The following is a 19,125-nucleotide window of genomic DNA, read 5'->3' as shown; positions in this document are numbered from 1 at the left end:
GCCAGCTGCACTGCACTCCAATCACACGGTGGACGCTGTTCCTTCAACGTCCACCCTGAAGCAGGGGGCGGCACCTCCCGCCGCCCCTACCCCCCTGCCTCCTCGAGGCCGGGGACAACCCCGCGTCTCGACCCAGCAGAGACCTAGTGAGCCGTTAAGGCTACCAACCCCACCGGGTCTTCCTCCGGCTCCCCCTGAAGAGCCTATGGACGAGGGTGGACCCAAGTCCGGCGAGGAAAGTTTCCTCGCTGGATCTGACTCCTCTCTTTCTGCCACCAGTGACTCTACTGGCCAGCAGAAAGAGGCTGTAAAAAAGAAAAATGCCCCGCGCAAAAAAATAGATTTTAAGCCATAGTCACCTAATTTTACTGTTTTACCAGTTTTTATATTCACTTTTGCACTGGCTAAGCATATAGGCATTATGCAGTGGAACTGTCACGGCCTTCTACGTAACATAGATGACATCAATTCAGTTTTTGATGAGCTCCGTCCTGTTGCTATTTGCCTACAGGAGGCGTACCTGACTGATTCGCACATGCAGGTTTTGCGTCATCAACAAGTTTTTAGGAAGGACCGCCATTCCTCAAACCCTTCGGGTGGTGTAGCAGTGGTGGTTCAAAGTGGAGTGGCATGTGCTGAAGTTCCTTTACAAACTTCACTCGAGGCAGTTGCAGTTCGCATCCTTCTTGACCGCCTTATCACTCTAGTATCACTCTACTTACCACCTAATGTTCCGCTGCACCTTCACGAACTTCAAGCACTCATCAAACAACTTCCCAAACCTTTTTTAATTCTTGGTGATTTTAATGCCCACCATCCTTTGTGGGGAAGCTTTCGTCAAGACTCTCGAGGTGGAGTTATTGAAAGGCTTTTATTATCAACTGGAATCTGCCTGCTCAATAAGAAAGAACCAACATTTTTTAGTGCTGCCCACAACACTTTTACATCAATTGACCTATCACTATCATCACCATCTTTACTTTCATGCTTTTCATGGAACGTTTTAAACAATCCTTTTGGAAGCGACCATCTACCCATAATTTTAGAGAGCGTTTTACCAGCTTTATCGATACCAACCCGCCTTCCACGATGGAAGTTGGAAAAGGCCGACTGGTCTATTTTTGGTCTAGAAGCTACACTTGATCCCTCCATGTTTCTTCATATGACTCCTGAGGATGCAACGCTTTACGTTACAGAATGCATTATAAATGCTGCTTCTGCTTCAATTCCACAGACCTCAGAAAATCTTCCCCGGAGGTGCAAGCCCTGGTGGAATGAGGAATGTACTTCCACTCGGAAAAGCCAGAATAAGGCGTGGGGAACTTTTCGTCGCTATCCAACTTTCCGTAATTTGATAGAGTTTAGGAAAAAAAGAGCACAAGCTCGGTGGACGCGAAGACGGGCCAAGTGGGCTTCATGGACAAAGTATGTTTCATCTTTAAATAGTTTTGTCACTGCTAAAGAAGTATGAGATCGTCTCGAAAAAGTTCGCGGGCAGTACCATGCTTTCAGGATTCCACTTTTTCCTTCAATCTCAGCATCTCTAACAGGACAAGCAGACTTCCTCGCAGAACATTTTCAACGCGTCTGCAGCTCTTCCAATTACAGTACGGAGTTTTTAAAGCACTGGTCTACCGCTGAAAAGCAGAAAATCACTATATCAGGCTTCAACTCTGTTGCATACAATAGACCGTTCACAATGTGTGAACTGGAAGTTGCTCTTAGCCTAAAAAAGCAATCTGCACCTGGGCCAGACAGAATTCACTACGAGATGCTTAAGCACCTATCTCATGAATCTTTGTCCCACCTGTTGTCCTTTTTCAACTACCTATGGGAAGCTGCTGCTTTCCCACATTCTTGGAGAAGTGCCCATGTTATACCTTTGCTGAAACCTGGAAAAGATCCCTCTCTGGCTACCAGCTACCGCCCCATAGCACTTACAAGCTGCTTGGGGAAAACTTATGAAAGGCTTATAAATCGCCGCCTTATGTTCCTTTTGGAAGAGAAAAACTTTTTTGACACTAAGCAGTGTGGCTTTCGTGCTGGACGGTCTACCATGGACCATCTGGTCCGACTTGAGACCGTCATACGTGAGGCCTTTGTACACCGGCAGCATTGCGTGTCGGTGTTTTTTGATCTAGAGAAGGCATATGACACTACGTGGAGGTATGGTATCCTTCGAGATCTATACAACTGTGGAGTGCGTGGCCGTATGCTTCGTTGCTTGCAGAATTTTTTAAGTGAGCATACATTTCAAGTCCGATTAGGCTCGACTTTATCCAATGTCTTCTTGCAAGAAAATGGTGTCCCCCAAGGCGGAGTCTTAAGTGCCACCTTATTTGCAGTTAAGATAAACAGTCTGGCTCAAGTTATACCGTCATCTGTTTCATACTCGCTCTACGTGGATGATGTGCAAATATCTTTTTCGTCCTGCAACCTCTCCAGTTGTGAACGGCAACTGCAGCTCACAATAAACAGAATGACCAAGTGGGCAAATGAAAATGGTTTAAAGTTCCCCAGAGAAAACTGTGTGTGGGCCGTTTTCCCTGCGACGAGGTTTGACTTTGGACCCAATCTTACAATTGAATAACATAGAAATATTAGTGAAGCAGGAACATAAATTTTTAGGCGTGGTCTTCGATAAAAAGCTTACATTCAAGTCTCATTTAAAGGAAGTAAAGCAAAAGTGCTTGCGATCCTCAAACATCCTTAAGGTTCTGTCACATATATCTTGGGGGTCTGACAGACGATGCCTCCTACGTTTGTACAATGCTTTAGTTCGGTCACGTCTGGATTATGGAGCAATTGTTTATGGTTCGGCACGACCTTCCACTCTAAAGATGTTGGATCCGGTTCATCACCTCGGACTCCGGCTAGCCACTGGGGCATTTCGCACGTCACCCGTATTAAGCTTGTATGTGGACACGCATCAAATGTCTCTGGAAAAACGCCGACAGTACTTGAGCCTGTGTTATTATTACAAAGTGCTTTCGGATCCGAAAAATCCTGCTTATAGTATTTTACAAATTCCTCAGTTCTGTAATTTGTTTGAAAACAAGCCAACAATTGTGCGCCCCCTAGGTTTTCGAGTTCAAAGTATTTGTAGCTCTCTCAACCTCCCTGTCCCTTCCACAAGTGGTGTTAACTTGCTAAAATCTATGGAGAGAATTGCCCCTTGGAATGAGCTACCCGTATGTTGTGACTGGTCTTTCACCAAATACAGTAAGAAGACCGTGGCTCCACAGTTCCTTCAGCAAGAGTTTCTATCTTTGCAAGAAAGGATATCTAGCGGTTACGCCGAATACTACACCGACGGATCGAAATCTTTATGTTCCGTTGGTTGCGCAGTTTATTCTAGTGGCTTTGGAAGAGCTGTGCAGCTTGACTCAATGGCAAGCATCTTCACTGCAGAGCTCTATGGTATTTGATTGGCCATTGAGCATATTCTGGATAACAGTGTATTGAATGCAGTAATTTTTGTCGATTCACAAAGCGTCTTAGCTGCTATCTCTTCCAGAGTTTCCACAAAGAATGTACTTACACAACATGTTCGTTTTAAAGTAAACAGAGCTCTGCGCCGTGGAAGTAATATCAAAGTTTGCTGGGTACCAAGTCACGTGGGAATTGCAGGGAATGAGAGTGCGGATCGCTTGGCTGCATCTGCCACAGATTCAATAGCATCTTTTGGCCTGCCCTATCCGGATTTTAAACCACTTTTAAAGAAATCTCTTTTAAAGACTTGGCAGCTAGAATGGGACACTGAAACCAACAACAAACTCCACGTGATTAAACCAATGATAGGCATCTGGGAAAGTTCATTTCACAGAAACCGTCGTCTCGAGGTTATGCTTTGTCGCTTGAGAATCAGCCACTCACGTCTGACACATATGTACCTCCTCTGTGGCAAAGAAGTTGCACTTTGTGCCCATTGTGGGGAATTACTTACAATTTTACACATTCTATGGGAGTGTAAGTTTTATCATCAACTGCACGTATCATGTTTTCCTGAACTTTTTAGAGACTATCTACCCTTTCATCCTATGTTTTTACTTGGTGACAGTGCTTTAGTACCACATAGACGAGTTTTTAATTTTCTTAACAATACTGGTTATCTACACAAGTTATAAAAATCTTCTCTAGTCTAGCATCTGTTTTGCTGAGTTTTAATAAACATTTTGTTTGGCGCATTATGGCCTCCGTTGCTGCTGCGCCATTAAAACCTTAATCTTACTTACTTGTCTTCCTTAGTTCATCTTCTTAGGAGCACCATCGGCGTACACATTTGTTGTTGACGCCGAACTTTCGCCCGGCTGCTCGTTTGCTGTTGTCTTAAAGGGACCCTGCAGTCATATTTAAGCGCTTACCTTTTTTGCGGTTTCCACGTCTCTTGGGTTTCGGGCAAGCCAGCGGGCACGGAGAGATTAACTAAATATCAGTGCGCCATATTTTAACCGGACGACGCGGAAACCTCCTCCACCGACGGGGGCGACCCGCGGTACCGAAAGCACGCGATATGTGACGTCTTTGGTCCTGGGCTTACTACTGGTCAGAGCCGCTAAAAGCTTCTTTGTAGTTGAAATACAAAATATAAGTGGCGTGAACCGTTTCAATTATTTATAAATATAGTTTTTGTTCAGTATTTTAGATCAGAAAAGAAACAAATGCAGTTTATAAAGTACGGAAACAAGAAATGACCCGTCGACATACCCGCCACCAAGCAGCGGAAAAGGTGGCGCACACTAGAAAGGAGTAGTGGGATCAGGCGCCGACGCAGAAAGGTCCCGGATGTACGCGGCGGCGCTGCGGTCGTAGGGACTGGAGGATCCAACCGGCTCTGAGCGTTCCGAAGGCCTTCGTTGACTAGCTTTGTCTGGCGGTTTGGCCATTTCGCGGTGTGGCAGCGCGAAGTGGCTCCCATTCTCAACTGATCTTTACCCCGTGTTTGCTGTCGTTTGTGGCCAATGAAGTGTCATGCCGAATTAGTGTTTAATCGCGCAGCAAATGCAATGCGAGCCGCTCTGGCTGCTCGCTGCATACAGTCTATCCAGAACATGCTTTAGTGGCGCCCTCTCGCGCTGTCGACAGGGAGTGCGGCAGCCGTGAGCGCTCGCTGAGCTCACTACTCCTCCTCTAGTTTACGGCCACTCAAGCAACCAAGGACGTCATGAAGAAGGTTATTTTTTGCTTGTTTTTGTAATTTTAAAATTCCTATAACTTTTAAAATAAAGTGAAATTCGAGAAAAAAAAAGTTTCATTAAGTTACTACCTTCAATGCGCTCAGGTTTGGTGCAAATTAAAAATTAGTAAAAAAAGTCATTGCAGGGGCACCCCTTTAAGCAAAGGCAGCAACTTTGAGTTTAAAGCCGGCCGTGTAACTTGCATACTTGCCCAATCAGAAGCCTGAAGTGGATGACAGCGGGAAGCCGGGGTTACTCGCAGACACAAAGAGATGCACGGTGTCTGGTTCGAGATTGTTCGAGATAAAGCGAGAGGAGCAAACAGACAGGATAGAGTGCCTCAATGTTGTTGGCTGCTGCAGCCGGGTGGGCGCCATCTGCCGACAATACTTAGAAAAGACAAAACAAAAAAAAGAACATTCTTGAGTTTTTGTGTTACAAACTAGATGGCACTTCCAGCCATTCTAAAATCATAGGTGCGGCCTATACACGGGTAATTTTGAAATATATTTTTTTTTGGCTTTCTTTTTTTAAGTTAGGGGTGCGGCCTTTACGTGCATATATACGGTATGTTAAAATGAACTGAGCTTAGAAGTGGACAAGTGGAAGGTTGGCAACAACCTTAACAAGGTCAGGTGATTTTTCGTTTAAGCATGGTTCACGGTAGTAAAAGGCTTGGGGAAAATTATTTGATATTCATTTAGAAAATATTTGGTCAAAATCACTATTCGCTTCAAATTTAAGATATCCTATTCACACATGACTACTCGTTACCTATGCCCAGTGCAGAGGCTGGTGTCGCTTTCAGGTCATACTTCCGTTACTTTTTTTGGTTCATTGTTTCAGTATCTCGGTCCTCTCGCGACTTAAATTTCCCAAAAAACATCACAGAGTGAAGATCCCCAGGTGAAAATCAGTCCACTTCCAGCTGGATTATGGAACTGGAAATGAGGCAGTCCAGCTGGATTCCAGCTGGGTCCAGCTGGAATCCAGCTGGACTGCCTCATTTCCAGTTCCATAATCTAGCTGGAAGTGGACTGATTTTCACCTGGGTCTCGTTGTTTGAGTTTTAACTACAGCTACGAGGTATTTTAACAACGGGCAGCAGATCTCTAAATAAAGCGTGCCAGCTAAGGCATATATTTCAAAAGTTAATTGGGGGATTTAAGGTAATTATTAGTCTGGATAATTAGTCGGGTAATTATTAGTCGGGCTACGACTTACACTCGTCACCCGACCCCGCCACGGTCTATAACGTTATCTTGAAGGAATCATTCCTTTATTTCAGGTGTCTTTTTTCTTTCGATTATTTTCAGTCTTTGGTGGGACGCATACGAGAGGCTGTTTTTTTAGGCTTTCAAGATTTGTTTAAAAAAAACTATAAAAGCTACACATGCATTCTTTGTATTTTGTAGGTGGTTTATATGGACAGGGGGACATAATTAAGGGGGCTGTTTTCACGATAAGTCAAATAATTAACTAAATTTGTTAATTAACTTTTTAATTAGTGAAAATAAACATGATTACAATTAGAAACTTGCTGAGTATCATCGAAAACTACTGAATAAGTAAATTTTAGGAAGATTTGGAGGGTGTTGGAAGAGGCACAGGACTACCGGTGCGAAAGCACCGATGATAAGAAACGGGAAATCCGCGCTGGCACGCTTTCGCACCTACAGTTTCTTGCACGAGTGGTAACTTCAGCACACCAGTGCACTTCCCACGTGCTCCCCGTATACACCCTGTACATGGGGACACTTTGCTCGGTTATCTTTTGTAGTTGTTACTTTGCATGTTTTCTTCAGCGTGTGTGTGCAAAAACCTTCCGCGACCTTTATGAGTCAACCAAGAATCTTACAAATGCTCTTACTAGAACCTCAAGAATTGAAGTGAACCCAGGTACTCCGAACGATTATTTGCCAGTATGGTTGGTCTTTCAAATCGCACTAAATAACTCCTGAGGCGAGGAAACAAATAAGAAAAAAAAAAAAGGCGACAACCACTGCGCTCCCTTGACGGTATTGTGGTTCCGTTCGTTTTTCAGCTCGATTTCCCACTAGCTCACCTGCATGCTGTCTCTTATTCCAGTCAGCTTGGGAAATTTTGTTCCACGGGAATCTTGTAAAGTTTTCAGAGATACTGGGAGACACGAGAGATATAGCACACAGACTTTTAGTAGACGATCTGGGTATGCGAACCTCGCATACGTTTATGTGCAATCTGCGACTTCTCCAAAATTTTAAATGACCTTTCAGGTGTTCTTCGAGTTTCCCAGACCCAAGAAGCCATTGCATCTAAACTGACATTATTTTCAGGTCACTGGAAACACTGGCATCTCCTCTGCTGCAGCTGACATTGACGCTGAGTTCGGACGACGATCAAGAAGTGGCTGCCAAGAGCTCGTCGCTCTTGGACGAAGTTGCCGAACAGATGGCACACGACACTTCATCTCTCATTGAAATCCTCGAGGAGGACTTCTACAAGGCCCTCGGAAAGTGCCCGCACGTCATCTGGACTGGAAGTAAGTTTTCGCACTCAAAATAAACGAGCGGCACGGGACTCGCTATTGAGAGCGGTTGCGGCAAGCACGTAGCCAGGGGGGGGCCCATAAGGCCCAACCCCCCCCCCCCCCCCCCCCCCCTCCGAAATCTTTCATTTTCCTGGGACCTCCTCTCCCCCCTCCCCCCTCCCCCTCATACAGCATTTTGTCATGGGCGCCCCCCCCCCCCAAACAAAATCCTGGCTACGTGCCTGGGTTGCGGGTGTATTCCGTTGCACCTTAATTGCGTCGGACGTTATGAGTTATCTCAGTCAGTTCAGCACTCTGCACGTACCAGGTGATTTCACAATTCGTGTGTCGCTGCTGCCAACCAGAAGGTCCCTTTAGCTACATATGCTCCGAGTTTTGCATTGGCTCCAGTGGTTCATAGCATCTGCTGCAGTCCATTGTGAGGTGAAATGGGTGATGACAGGTGCCTATAATGTTTATTTATTTATTTACTTCTCAAGGCCAAAGCATTACAAGGAGCGGGTGAAAAATAAAATAAAAAGCAAGCAAATTGACAGGGTAACGTGAAACAATTGCAAATGGCAGATTTAAACACGTTGGTGTCGGTGACGTAAGCGGGAGAGGTGGGGTGGTGACTCTAGTTGGTGCCTGTATCGGGAGCAAAGGAGCCACTTTGTTTAGACTTTTCCTTAAATACTGAGTTGACTCGCATAATGAACGTACTTCCCACAACACGTACCAATATTTGAACATTTTTTTTTCCCTCATGTAATCAACGCATTTCCAATTTTCGGCTTCGCGAGTCTCGAATTGCATCCAATTTAGCTAGCCACCAAGCCAATTTTCTTTTGCCACCAAGCGATCAGGCCAAGTCAATCCAAGCCAAGCCACTCGTAATGGCCGCAAGTGCGTAGTTGCGGTAGGTGCGGAAGTGATCAACCGTGAAACCGAGCGGCACGCACACTTAACAAAGCTTGAGTCGAGGAATTGCCCAGCCCTGGGCATTCTTGGCCTATAGGATGTATTGATGTCAACGAACACGCCGTCGTCTGTGGTCCGCTTTTGGACAGTGAAATCGTGAAAGTGGTTAGGCCTAATTTCACATACTCCGGATAAATCCGTTCGTTTAATCCGTAACCGAACGGCGCAGCGAGGTGCCTGCTACGTTTTAGGTTGAGAGTGTCTGGTAACAGCTGTCTCCATGAATGAAACTTGAGAAACTTGATCTGTGGGAGCAGGCCTCAGCGGCCGGCAGTTGAACTTCGTACAAGCTCTTTTACGCGTTGTCACGGTATACACCTGAGCGCGCCACCGAATACTAGCAAAATATATCACCTAAGAACGGTCATGCTGACTGAGCTTCATAGGGCGCTTTCCTTCAGAAAAAGGCACGCCGTGCCCTAAAAAGGTTTGGAATTTATAAAGCATAGTTACTGTGGCGTGCCCCCGACCAGCGGAGACGTGCCACAGTACCTTGCCGTGTCATATTGGCACCTAATATGACATTTGCATGAAGTGTGCAAATGCAAAAATTTTCTCTTGCGTAATAAATTCCCCCCCCCCCCCCCAACAATGTGTCAATTTTTCGGGAAGAAAACTGTGTTCATTATGCGAGTAAATACGGTAAGACATTTTGTCACCGTCATAATGCAGATTGGTGTGGCTGCTGGTATTGGTGGTCACCGTGGGAAGGAATATATGACAGTGGCAAGAAAAGAGAGTTACCGAGGGTTGGATTAGAGTCAAAACGCGGAAGCAAATGGCTAATAAATTTGTGTATGTATCAATATACCGCTACTGATATGCCGTGCAACGCTTGCCACATTCTCTAGTTTTTTTTGGAGAAATTAGCTTTAACAATCTTCAGTGATCAGCCACTGACAAAGTGGGAAAGGCAGGGAGGAGCTTCAGTTGCCCCGCCTCCAGCGCAAGCCTCTCACCTTCGATAATGCTTCGGCGTCTCATGCACCCTGAGCAGGCGCGCGAAGCAAAAGCACACGGGGGAAGGCATGGAATGCTTGCTGGAAGTTGCACACTTTCGTTCAGACTAAGCCTCCTCTATACTGACAAAGCCTGGCAGATCGTCACGATACACGGCCGCAGAAATGGAAAAGGTAGAGCGGTAGACAACGGATGAAAGGAGAGTCGGGTGACGGGCGCCCCGCTGCGGCGAGACGCCGAAACACACTTCTCCTGAGTGATGGAATGTCCATCGCTCGCGCTACCACTTCCGCTTTGCGCTACCACTTGTTTTCTCGTCGGGTTTGAAAACCATGTTTCGGGTCCTCGCTGCTGCAAAAGCTGTGCGCTGAATACTTGACTCCTCAAGAAATGCTCTCTGCTACCAGATCTTAAATGGAACAGCGTGGATATGCAGTCACACTCAGAGGCACACAAGAAAGAACAGACTCAGCGCCGACTAACAACTTGGTGTTATATTTCTTCTTCCTCAAATCGTCATCTTCTTCTCCTTTGCCGTTAAAGAAAACATTTTAAATACCAGAAACCAAATAGCCAATAAACATTAATAAATAAATAAATGGCAATTAAAAATAAAATGAGAAATAAATTTATAATAAAAATGAAGTTTTAAGCTTTTAGAAAATAAGATGAAAAATGTATTAAAATAAAAATCCTTAAAAGCTTTTTAAAATTTAAAAATTCAAGAATACTATAAAAATAAAAAATTAAACGAAAATTATCCGTCACTATTGGTACTTTGATGTTATCTCGAGATAATCCAATTCTTTCTTTGATAAAGCACTGACGGGGCACTGACGCATTGCTTTTCCAACCTGGCTATTTTTCAGCCTCAATAATTTCTCGTGTCAGCTGATTACCAAACCACCCCTTCAGAGCACGGAACAAAATGCATGTGATGCTTTTTTTATACAACCTAAGGTTCTATCGGAGGATGAATTGACTTTTTTTACATAAACTAGAGAGCTTGTATGGAGCAGAGAACACAATGTTGATGTTTACATGGTTGCCTATCTTTTTAAGACCATGAGAAATAGGGTGAATATAATGAATCAAGGTACCAATAGTGATAAAAAAAATTTTGTGTAACCTTTTTTTAAATTTTTTGTTTTATTTTGATCATTTTTTTATTTTTATTTTCTCAAAACTTAATAATTTTTATTTTAAATTTATTTTTTATATATTTTGGTTGTCATTTATTTATTTATTAATGTTTATTGGCTATTATGTTTCTGATGTTTAAAAATTTTAAACCTTCTCTTTAACGGCGAGGGAGAAGAAGGTGATGATTGGAGGAAGAAGAAATATATCACTGAGTTGTTAGTTGGCGTTGAGTCTGTTCTTTCTTGTGTGCCTGTTAGTGTGACTGTATATCCGTTCTGTTCCATCCAAGCATGAATTACCGACTAGCCCAAGCCTCCACATTATCAAGCTACCAGATCCACGCGCTCCAAATCTGCGACCGGGCAATCTATGGCTGCGTCTTTGAGCTGTCAGGCTTTGTGAGTATAGAGGAGGCTATGGTTCAGAGCATCCTAGTGTAAGTAGGGTATTATATGCAATGACCTTACTAACACATGTGCTAGGCTCAATCGTTCCAGGTTGCTACGTGGCTTACTTGAGCAAAACGATTTGCACGGGCTCATCAGTTCGCCACTTCACACTTTAATTTCTGCAACCATCTGAATGGTGACCTTAAAGGACATTGTGGACACAAATTGAAACTTGTCTGAGAGTACTTCCAATAAAGTGCATTGAATGTTGAAAACGTTTAGAGAAGTGTCCCTAATTGTACCTTGAGATGAAATTGATCAGCAGCTCCTTTCCTTCGTAACTTGTTTTTGATTCCTAACACTGCAGTGTGAGTAAGAGTTCTTTCCACGTGTCATCATTCCATCCAATGGATGGTCAAGAATCTTTTTTTTTTTATTGTTGCAGGATTCTCGGGTCATCTGACATTGAGTGGGACAGTAAACATACTCAAAAAAGATTGCACTTTCACTTTTAATTTTCCTTTTATGCATTTATATGTGAACGCCTAGCAAAATAGGAGTTGGGTGTTTTTTTTTAAATAGACAGAAATGGGCAGCCTTTTTGTTTACGGTGCTTGTTTTGCAGGCGACGCTGAAAAACTGTCTCTTGTCAAGCTCCTTTCTGGATACCTCACAATTTTTCGTAAGTGATTGCATTCCTTAATAAGCTTTTTTCCCCCTTTCGTGCAAAGTCGCAGAAGCCGAATAATAATCTTAAAAGTATAATTTTGTGAGCTTTATTTAGCTACTATTTATTTATTCTTACAGGAACTAAGGTGGCCAAAATCTTGGTGTCAACATCTGTTTGCCAGAGGTTGTTGAATGTATTGTTTCTGCTGACCGAGTTTGAAACTGGCAGCATGAACCTCTTGGCTGAGCAGCCGGCGTCTCTAGGTATGCCCACACTGTTTCCACGACCGTAAAGCATTTGAATCAGCAGACACTAATGCGTGACATGTGGTTAATATTTCGTTCCTTTTGGAAGTGTTTATTTTTTTTTTTTTTCAGACTTCTCAGACACCACCGAGTATGGACTAAAAAGCTATCACAGGCAGTTCAAGCACTTTGCAGACGTCCGCATCTTCAAAGAGTTTTCTACAGTCTGCAGACTTTTAGGGTGTTATGGTAAGACCAGTTTACATGTCTGTCTAATTTAGAATCATTTGTGGTTAGATATCTTTCTGAAAAGGTTAATTTTTGAAGCAAACTCTTCTGACATGAAGCAATTACTCTATACAGTCATGTTTCGTTGGACACCTCCATTCCCCCCGAAGATTATACTTGATGTGAGTTGTTCATAATAATGAGACAGAGACGCATGTATCTGACCAGTTCGTCTCCGAATATTGTATCGATTTAGCGGGGTTATTCATATTTACATGGTCCATATTAATAAGACATGACTGTAAAGGGGCCATTTTTAAAGTTTGTTGCATAGTATGTTTTATGTCATCAGTGGTCACCTGTACCATGTTTGGTTGTCTATACTGGAACAGAGAATGTGGTTTGTGTAATTTTCAGATAATGACCGAGCTTTCTGATATTTGCAATTTATTCTGGAATGTAGAAGAACTTGTAGTTGTGCGAGTTGGTGAACGTTGGAAATCATGGTGTAAGGCGCAAAAAACAACGGACACAAGCGAGAAATCAGACATATATAGGCGCCATTATTCTGGAATGGCTGGTGTGGTCGTGACTACACACACAGAATGCTTTGCAAGAAGAGCAGAAGAGAAGGAAGAGCATCAATGATGGCAGGGAGGCTCCGGCATCGTGCACGGCCATCGAGAGATGGCGCTGTTAATGAATGATCTAGCTTTTTGTATTCTTTTCAAAAGTGTGTTTAGTGCTACTACTAGTACTTATTCTCTTTTCTATATGTATGGTACAAGGTACACACACTAGGTCGCGAAGCTAAGAGGCACTTTCGTCACACAGATTGTCATTTCTAGAGGTATTTCTCAATTAAAAGGCTTAACTCTAATCTTTCGCATAGCAGATGTTTCAGTGAAGACTTAAAAATGGAGCAAAAGAGGTAGCTCTTTTCGGGAACGAATTTCCAGCCACGGTAGATGTCAGGGATTGCAAAAAACATACTAATTAGCTAAATAATTAACTGAAATGTACTAACCTTTAAGTTAATGTTAAGAAACATCTGGTTCCAATCAGAAACTGGCTGAGCGTCATTGAAAACCCCTACATCAGTCAATTTAGGAAGACTTAAAGCATCTGTGAAGTGCTGAGGTGCGCTGAAGTTACCACTCTCGTTCAGTAGGCACAAGGCTGGCGATGCTAATGTGCTGTTAATCGGTAAATTTAAATTAACTATTTAACTAATTGGTATGTTTTTTTTTAATTCTTCCTGATATCTGCCGTGGCTGGCAATGTTCTCAAAGTTTTTTGTTTTTTTTAATTATCCTGTTGGAATTTTTGAAGTCCTTCCTGAAATGCCCAGTGTATTAGGTAGAGCTTAACTGTCAAAAATAAAAAGAGGGGTTAAGTGGCACAAACTGCCACCCAATTAAAAGGGTTTACTCATGCATACCCATCCATCCCTCTGTCTATTGTCCTAAGGAAAATGTTTTTGTTGCTACAATAACTTTGTTTTAGCACAAAGGTCGTAGAGAAATTTCAGCCTGGTTCTTTCTACGTTTGCTCCAGGTGATGTCATGCTGCTGACGGACGTCCTTCACCAGAAGATCCAGGAGTCTGCGACGCAGAGGAAGCAGGCCATCCTGGTGCTGAACAACGTCCTGCTGGCCTTCAGGGACAGGAAGTCTGACATTTCCGAGAGCGACGAAACAGACCGGATGAGCTACCTGAGGTGATGCTAGGCACAGGCCTTTCAGGGGAAAAGGAGCAGACGTCTTGCAAAAGACAGACCGGTCCAAGCTCGTGGCTCCATAGTCGGTGACAAGTTAAGAGTTTGTGGGAAGCTCCTCCCACCTCTTTCCACTTCAGCAGAATGAATGCTGGAGAGGAGGTCGCCTCCTATCCAGCGCTTGCTCTGCAAAAGTAGAAAGAGGTGGGAGGAGCTGCCTTTGAACTCTTCATTAACCTGTCATCGACTATAGGTTAGGTAGCGTTATATAGTAGAACCTCGATAATTCAATCTCGATTTATTCGGAATCCCAAATAATTCGCAAAATTTCCACGGACCCGCAACTTTCTCATCAAAATCTGACCGGATAATATGAGCACTCCTCGCATGCCTACCTGGTCAATTCGCCGATTTGGTCTTCCAGGTTAAATTTTTAGTTGCTAGGTGGCGCCGGTTGGCATCCAGATTCGGCAGCAAAAACAAAGATGGTGCACATCTTCACTGATTCGTTTCCTGTTTGCTGGTCCATGTGCTTTGTACAGTGCAATACACTTATAACGATAATGAGAAAACCCGAAAATGCAATCGTCGTAACCAATTATCGTTGTAGCTGGACTAGAAACTGATCGCAATGATGTGATTGCTGCGCCAAACTGCGCCAAGGGGATAACCCTGCTACATCCTGCTACATTTCGCCAAAATATGGGTAATCTGCGCCAAGCCTGCGCCAAAGGACCAATTTAGGTCACTTTTCAAAATCGAAACTAAACTGAGTACTGTAATTGAGCAGGTGTGTGTTATGTGGCACAAATGGCCGCCTGACACAAAGTACCGTTCATCAATTGTCCACCCGGTCTTGCATAGTTTTCCCGGCATCTCGCGTTTCGCGCTCTCGTCTTGTGGGGCTCATCTCTCGTCTCTTTTTTTTACATTTTCAGCGATGGACGCGGATGTATGCAGACGTTCCGACGCTAGCGGGCTGGGTACCAGCCATGCCGTCATGCTGTGAAACGAAACCATGTTTTTGCGCGGCAGGAGTTACTTTGGGAGCTGAAGCAACGGCCGTGGGAAAACTATATTTGGTCACTGCCTTTCAGTCACCGTGGTCGCGCAACGTCGAATGTTGCCGTCCCCACATCACTGCAGATATGGTACTTTCTAAAATGAAACTAAGTACTACCGCATGTTCATCAACATTCCTGTTCTTGTTTAAATCATATGTTACTACGAAAATCCATCTTTAATTCAAAGACTGCTCTGTCAAAGTATTGATTATCTAGATTCCTCTCGGTGGGCCTTCTTTCGAGAGGGACTCTGGTTCATGAAAAATCTGCCGTGAAAGAAAGTTGGCGAAGAGAAGTGAGCTAAAGCAAAGAAGGCAATGTCTGCACACTAAACCCACACAGCGTGTTTGTTTGTCTCGAGTTCAGTCGTTGCACAAAGCGCTCCAAGAACGTTTTAGAGCTTGCTCGCAATGTCTTGCATTGACGCACTCAGGTTCTTTATTTTTTGTGTGTTTAGCTTGTACCTTGTTTGCCGGCCCGGCAAGCACGCGCCACTGGACTGTTTTTGTTGCATGCTCGAAAGTTACATTTTGGGGGTAAGTTAGCAACGGAGCTGAGGGGCATGGTTTCGGTTTGATCGGACAGCCGTTGTCTGCGCTCGCGCGATGAAGCATGCCCGACAGCAGCCTGTCAAAGTTGGCCTCACGTGTATGCGAACATGATTGCGTGACTGAGGCACCAGCTGGGATGCTTGCAATTCATTGTTTTATGTTTGCTTACTTTTGACGAAAATCTGGCACTTCTGGAACCAGTAAAACGGTGGCAAGCGGTTTTTCGAAATTGCTTGGCAAGGCCTACAGCACTGTACATTTGTGGGATGTCTGAGCAGTAAAAACAGAATCAGCGAGTTCCGTCACAACACATCACAAGCTGCCCTTCATTTGGACAGCACTTAAGACAAATATTTTTATTTTCCTAAGAATATCTGCTCCAAAATCCACTTTTGCTGCTCTGAAACACTGTCTTGGCTGCTCCAAAAGCTGCTTTTGCTGCTCCAAAACACTGTTTTGGTTGCTCCAAAACACTGTTTTGGTTGCTCCGAAACGTGCGCCAAAATGGCTTAGGCCAATCACATTACTGTGATCGTTTTTAGTCTAGAAACTCTAGAAACTGATAGTTATAAGCGGTATATCGTTATATGTGGTATCATTGTAAGTGGCTTGCATTGTAGTCTCTTTGTTTTTTTTGAGCTTGGGCAGGCATTGGGCAAGCTTAGTCACTCTCGCCTCACGTGGAGTTGATGTTCAGTGTCAGTGATCTACCGGGTGAAACAAGGAGACGGTAGGCTCTTTAAATCGACCGGAAAATTCGGTTTCTTAACCTATCGCGCTACGACTTTGCGCAGCGTTGCCCACACATGGTGCATTTTTTTCGTAAAATTTGCAAAGAGCGGACTTACCTGAGGAAAAAGTAAAGAAAGAAAAAGGCTTAGCTCCTATGGAAACGCAGCGACGCCACCGGTCTGCAATCAACACGGCGCCGTTTTGCACGGTAGACAAGAGATGGCGCAAGGGGTCGCGACGCCAACTGCCGCCGACGAACGAGCAGACGACGCCGAGAGCCGGCGTAATTAGCAGACAAGGAACTGCAGTTCCTTGTTGTTACCGCGCCTGTCTTTTTTGTATCTGCGACTGTCGCCGCCTGCGGAACGCGCGCCGCTTTTGAATTGGAAATTTCGTCTGCTAAAGAGCCTTTGAGGAATACCTCGGCCGGCTCTCGGCGCCCGTATGCTCGTTCGTTGGCGGCGTTCGTTGCGCCATCTCTTGTCTACCGTGCAAAACGGCGCCGTGTTGATTGCAGACCGGTGGCGTCGCTGCGTTTCCATAGGAGCTAAGCCTTTTTCTTTCTTTACTTTTTCCTCAGGTAAGTCCGCTCTTTGCAAATTTTACAAAAAAAATGCACCATCTGTGGGCAACGGTGCACGAAGTCGTAGCGCGATAGGTTAAGAAACCGAATTTTCCGGTCGATTTAAAGAGCCTACCGTCTCCTTGTTTCACCCGGTATATTCTTGGCACTCGCGCTGCCGTGGTTCGGGCTGTTACTGAACCACATGTAAGCGATTTAGCGAGCAAAAAGACAAGCGACGACCACATCGACGAGAGTCAGCAACAATCGACGGAGATTTTTCACTGTCGCCCGTCGTGTCGCTCATCGCCTTGGTCGCTTGCTCTTGTCACTTTCATGCGGTCTGCTTCGTCACGCGATTGACCGAGTGACAACAAAGGGGGTCACCATCGCTTGTCTTGTTGCTCGCCAAATCGCTTACATGCTACCGGCCGTGGAGCAGGAGGATGCCGCAAGTGCTAGTGCCAGTATTGTCCCTGGGAATGACGATGAGGGAGAGGTGCTTTGCTCCCACATTAAGAACAGTGACGGTGAGTCAAGTGGCATCAGGTTCACAGACTACTTAAACATGGAAGAGAATGAGTAAACCTGCTACGCGGAGTGCGTAGCAGGTTTACTTGAGAACGAAATCACTGAGTGCGACGGCAGAGATTGATGACGAGGATGAGCCCCCTCGGGCACCCGCTTTAGGGGAAGTTATACACTCACTGAATGTCGTCCACAGCTTTGGGGAATGTAACGGCGATGATTCTGAGATGTTGCACCTAGTTAGCCTTCTTGAAAATACGACGGACGGCGCCGCTAATTACAGAACGCGGCAGTCCCATATCGCCGACTACTTCGGGTGATGTTCTCTCGTTTTGACTACTCATTTTGAATAAAATGTTCGCTTCAAGATTCAAGGCTTTATACACAATTTTTTGGCCTTTTTTTTTATTTTTGGATAATTCGCAAATCTGCTTAAAATTCACACATTTTTCGCCGTCCGACCGACTTCGAATTAACAATGTTCTACTGTATTTAGGTTTGGATTAAGTCGGGTCAGGTGACGGGACGTTAAAATTGGGTTAGGAAGGGGGAAAGACAGTACATCTCGACAACATTGTGCATTCTGTGTTCTTTTGTGGCATTGGTTTGATAAAGTAGCTTTTTGGGTGTGCTGACTTTAAGCAGTCTGTGCGACAGTGTGAAACATACGTTGTAAGCCCATCTGACAATACGGGCAGACCAATGAAATCATCTGCCATGCGTTTGCAATACTGGTCGTACAGACAGTGGTGTCGGAAACGTTTGGCTGATGAGGGGGCAACGGGAGGAAAGGGGAAGAATGATTCCCCCCACCCCCCTTCAAATTGTTCACTAGAAATCTGAAATATCTAAGGGAAGGGAAGTCACCCCCCCCCCCCCCCCTGTTCTTACGTCACTTCTTGGAGAGCGTTAGGAATAAGATGGACCGGTAATTGAGTTTTCCCTTCATCTACTACTTCCGCCATCTAGGTCACTTCTCGAGTATTACATCTCGGCGGAGATGTGGAACTTGCCCCTGCATGGCGAGACAGAATTCGACAGCAGTGCAGAAACTCGCTTGGCCATTTTTTCTATTGACAAGGTAAACTCCAATGTGCTACAAAACTGCCTGTTGCTTGAAGGAGTGGCTACCATTGCATTGGTAAGTTTGTCTTGTTACAGCGCTAAAGTTGCCTGCACGTGAGGTGCTTATCGTAATATTGCAAAGTTCCATGCCATTCTAAGTAGGGCAACTTCAATGGACGCCCTTTATGAAGGGTGGGCCTCTTTGAGGTTTGCACAATCAAGCTGGAATTAAGCTAGCAAGAGAAAATAGCTTGTCTCTGTTGAAACTGTTAGATACCTGTTTGCACCAGCTATAGTTGCAGATGGGTGGTTGAAACTGACGCTTATGATGATTTGTACAGTAATGGAAATGTCTTTGTTACACCGGTGTGCATCAGGGCCATTACTTCCTTTGTGCTCCCCAGTCTAAGTGGAGTCCGAGGTAAAGTAGAGGGTTTGAGGCATTTGAAAAATAACCAAAGGGCATATCAAGCATTCACCCCAGCCTTCTGGATTCACCTAGCTAACTGCGGTACTCTTCCGCCTCAGCTGTTTCTCTGAGCCCACCGGTGCTATGCAAAGAAGTGGGTGGGACTATTGGTGAAGCCCACTTTAACTTGTGCCA

The 19,125-nt window shown here is 44.6% G+C and overlaps 1 protein-coding gene across 2 annotated transcripts in view; it reads left to right on the top strand.

The window, feature by feature from the left end:
- The window catches only part of LOC8034620 (TELO2-interacting protein 1 homolog), a 58,474-nt gene that overhangs the window by 13,454 nt on the left and 25,895 nt on the right, over nucleotides 1–19,125 (top strand). For both annotated transcript variants that reach the window (XM_029989491.4, XM_029989492.4), the window contains 6 exons: nucleotides 7,493–7,698; nucleotides 11,785–11,841; nucleotides 11,967–12,092; nucleotides 12,207–12,323; nucleotides 13,860–14,022; nucleotides 18,426–18,597. In XM_029989491.4, coding sequence (XP_029845351.3) covers nucleotides 7,493–7,698; nucleotides 11,785–11,841; nucleotides 11,967–12,092; nucleotides 12,207–12,323; nucleotides 13,860–14,022; nucleotides 18,426–18,597 — 841 coding nt within the window. The remainder of the gene's footprint in view (nucleotides 1–7,492; nucleotides 7,699–11,784; nucleotides 11,842–11,966; nucleotides 12,093–12,206; nucleotides 12,324–13,859; nucleotides 14,023–18,425; nucleotides 18,598–19,125) is intronic.

Source organism: Ixodes scapularis, unplaced genomic scaffold (genome assembly GCF_016920785.2).
Source record: "Ixodes scapularis isolate PalLabHiFi unplaced genomic scaffold, ASM1692078v2 PGA_scaffold1__304_contigs__length_218370807, whole genome shotgun sequence".
NCBI classification, from domain to species: Eukaryota; Metazoa; Arthropoda; class Arachnida; order Ixodida; family Ixodidae; genus Ixodes; species Ixodes scapularis.
Note: the sequence above shows the minus strand (reverse complement) of the source record. Positions and strands in the feature narration are given on the sequence as shown.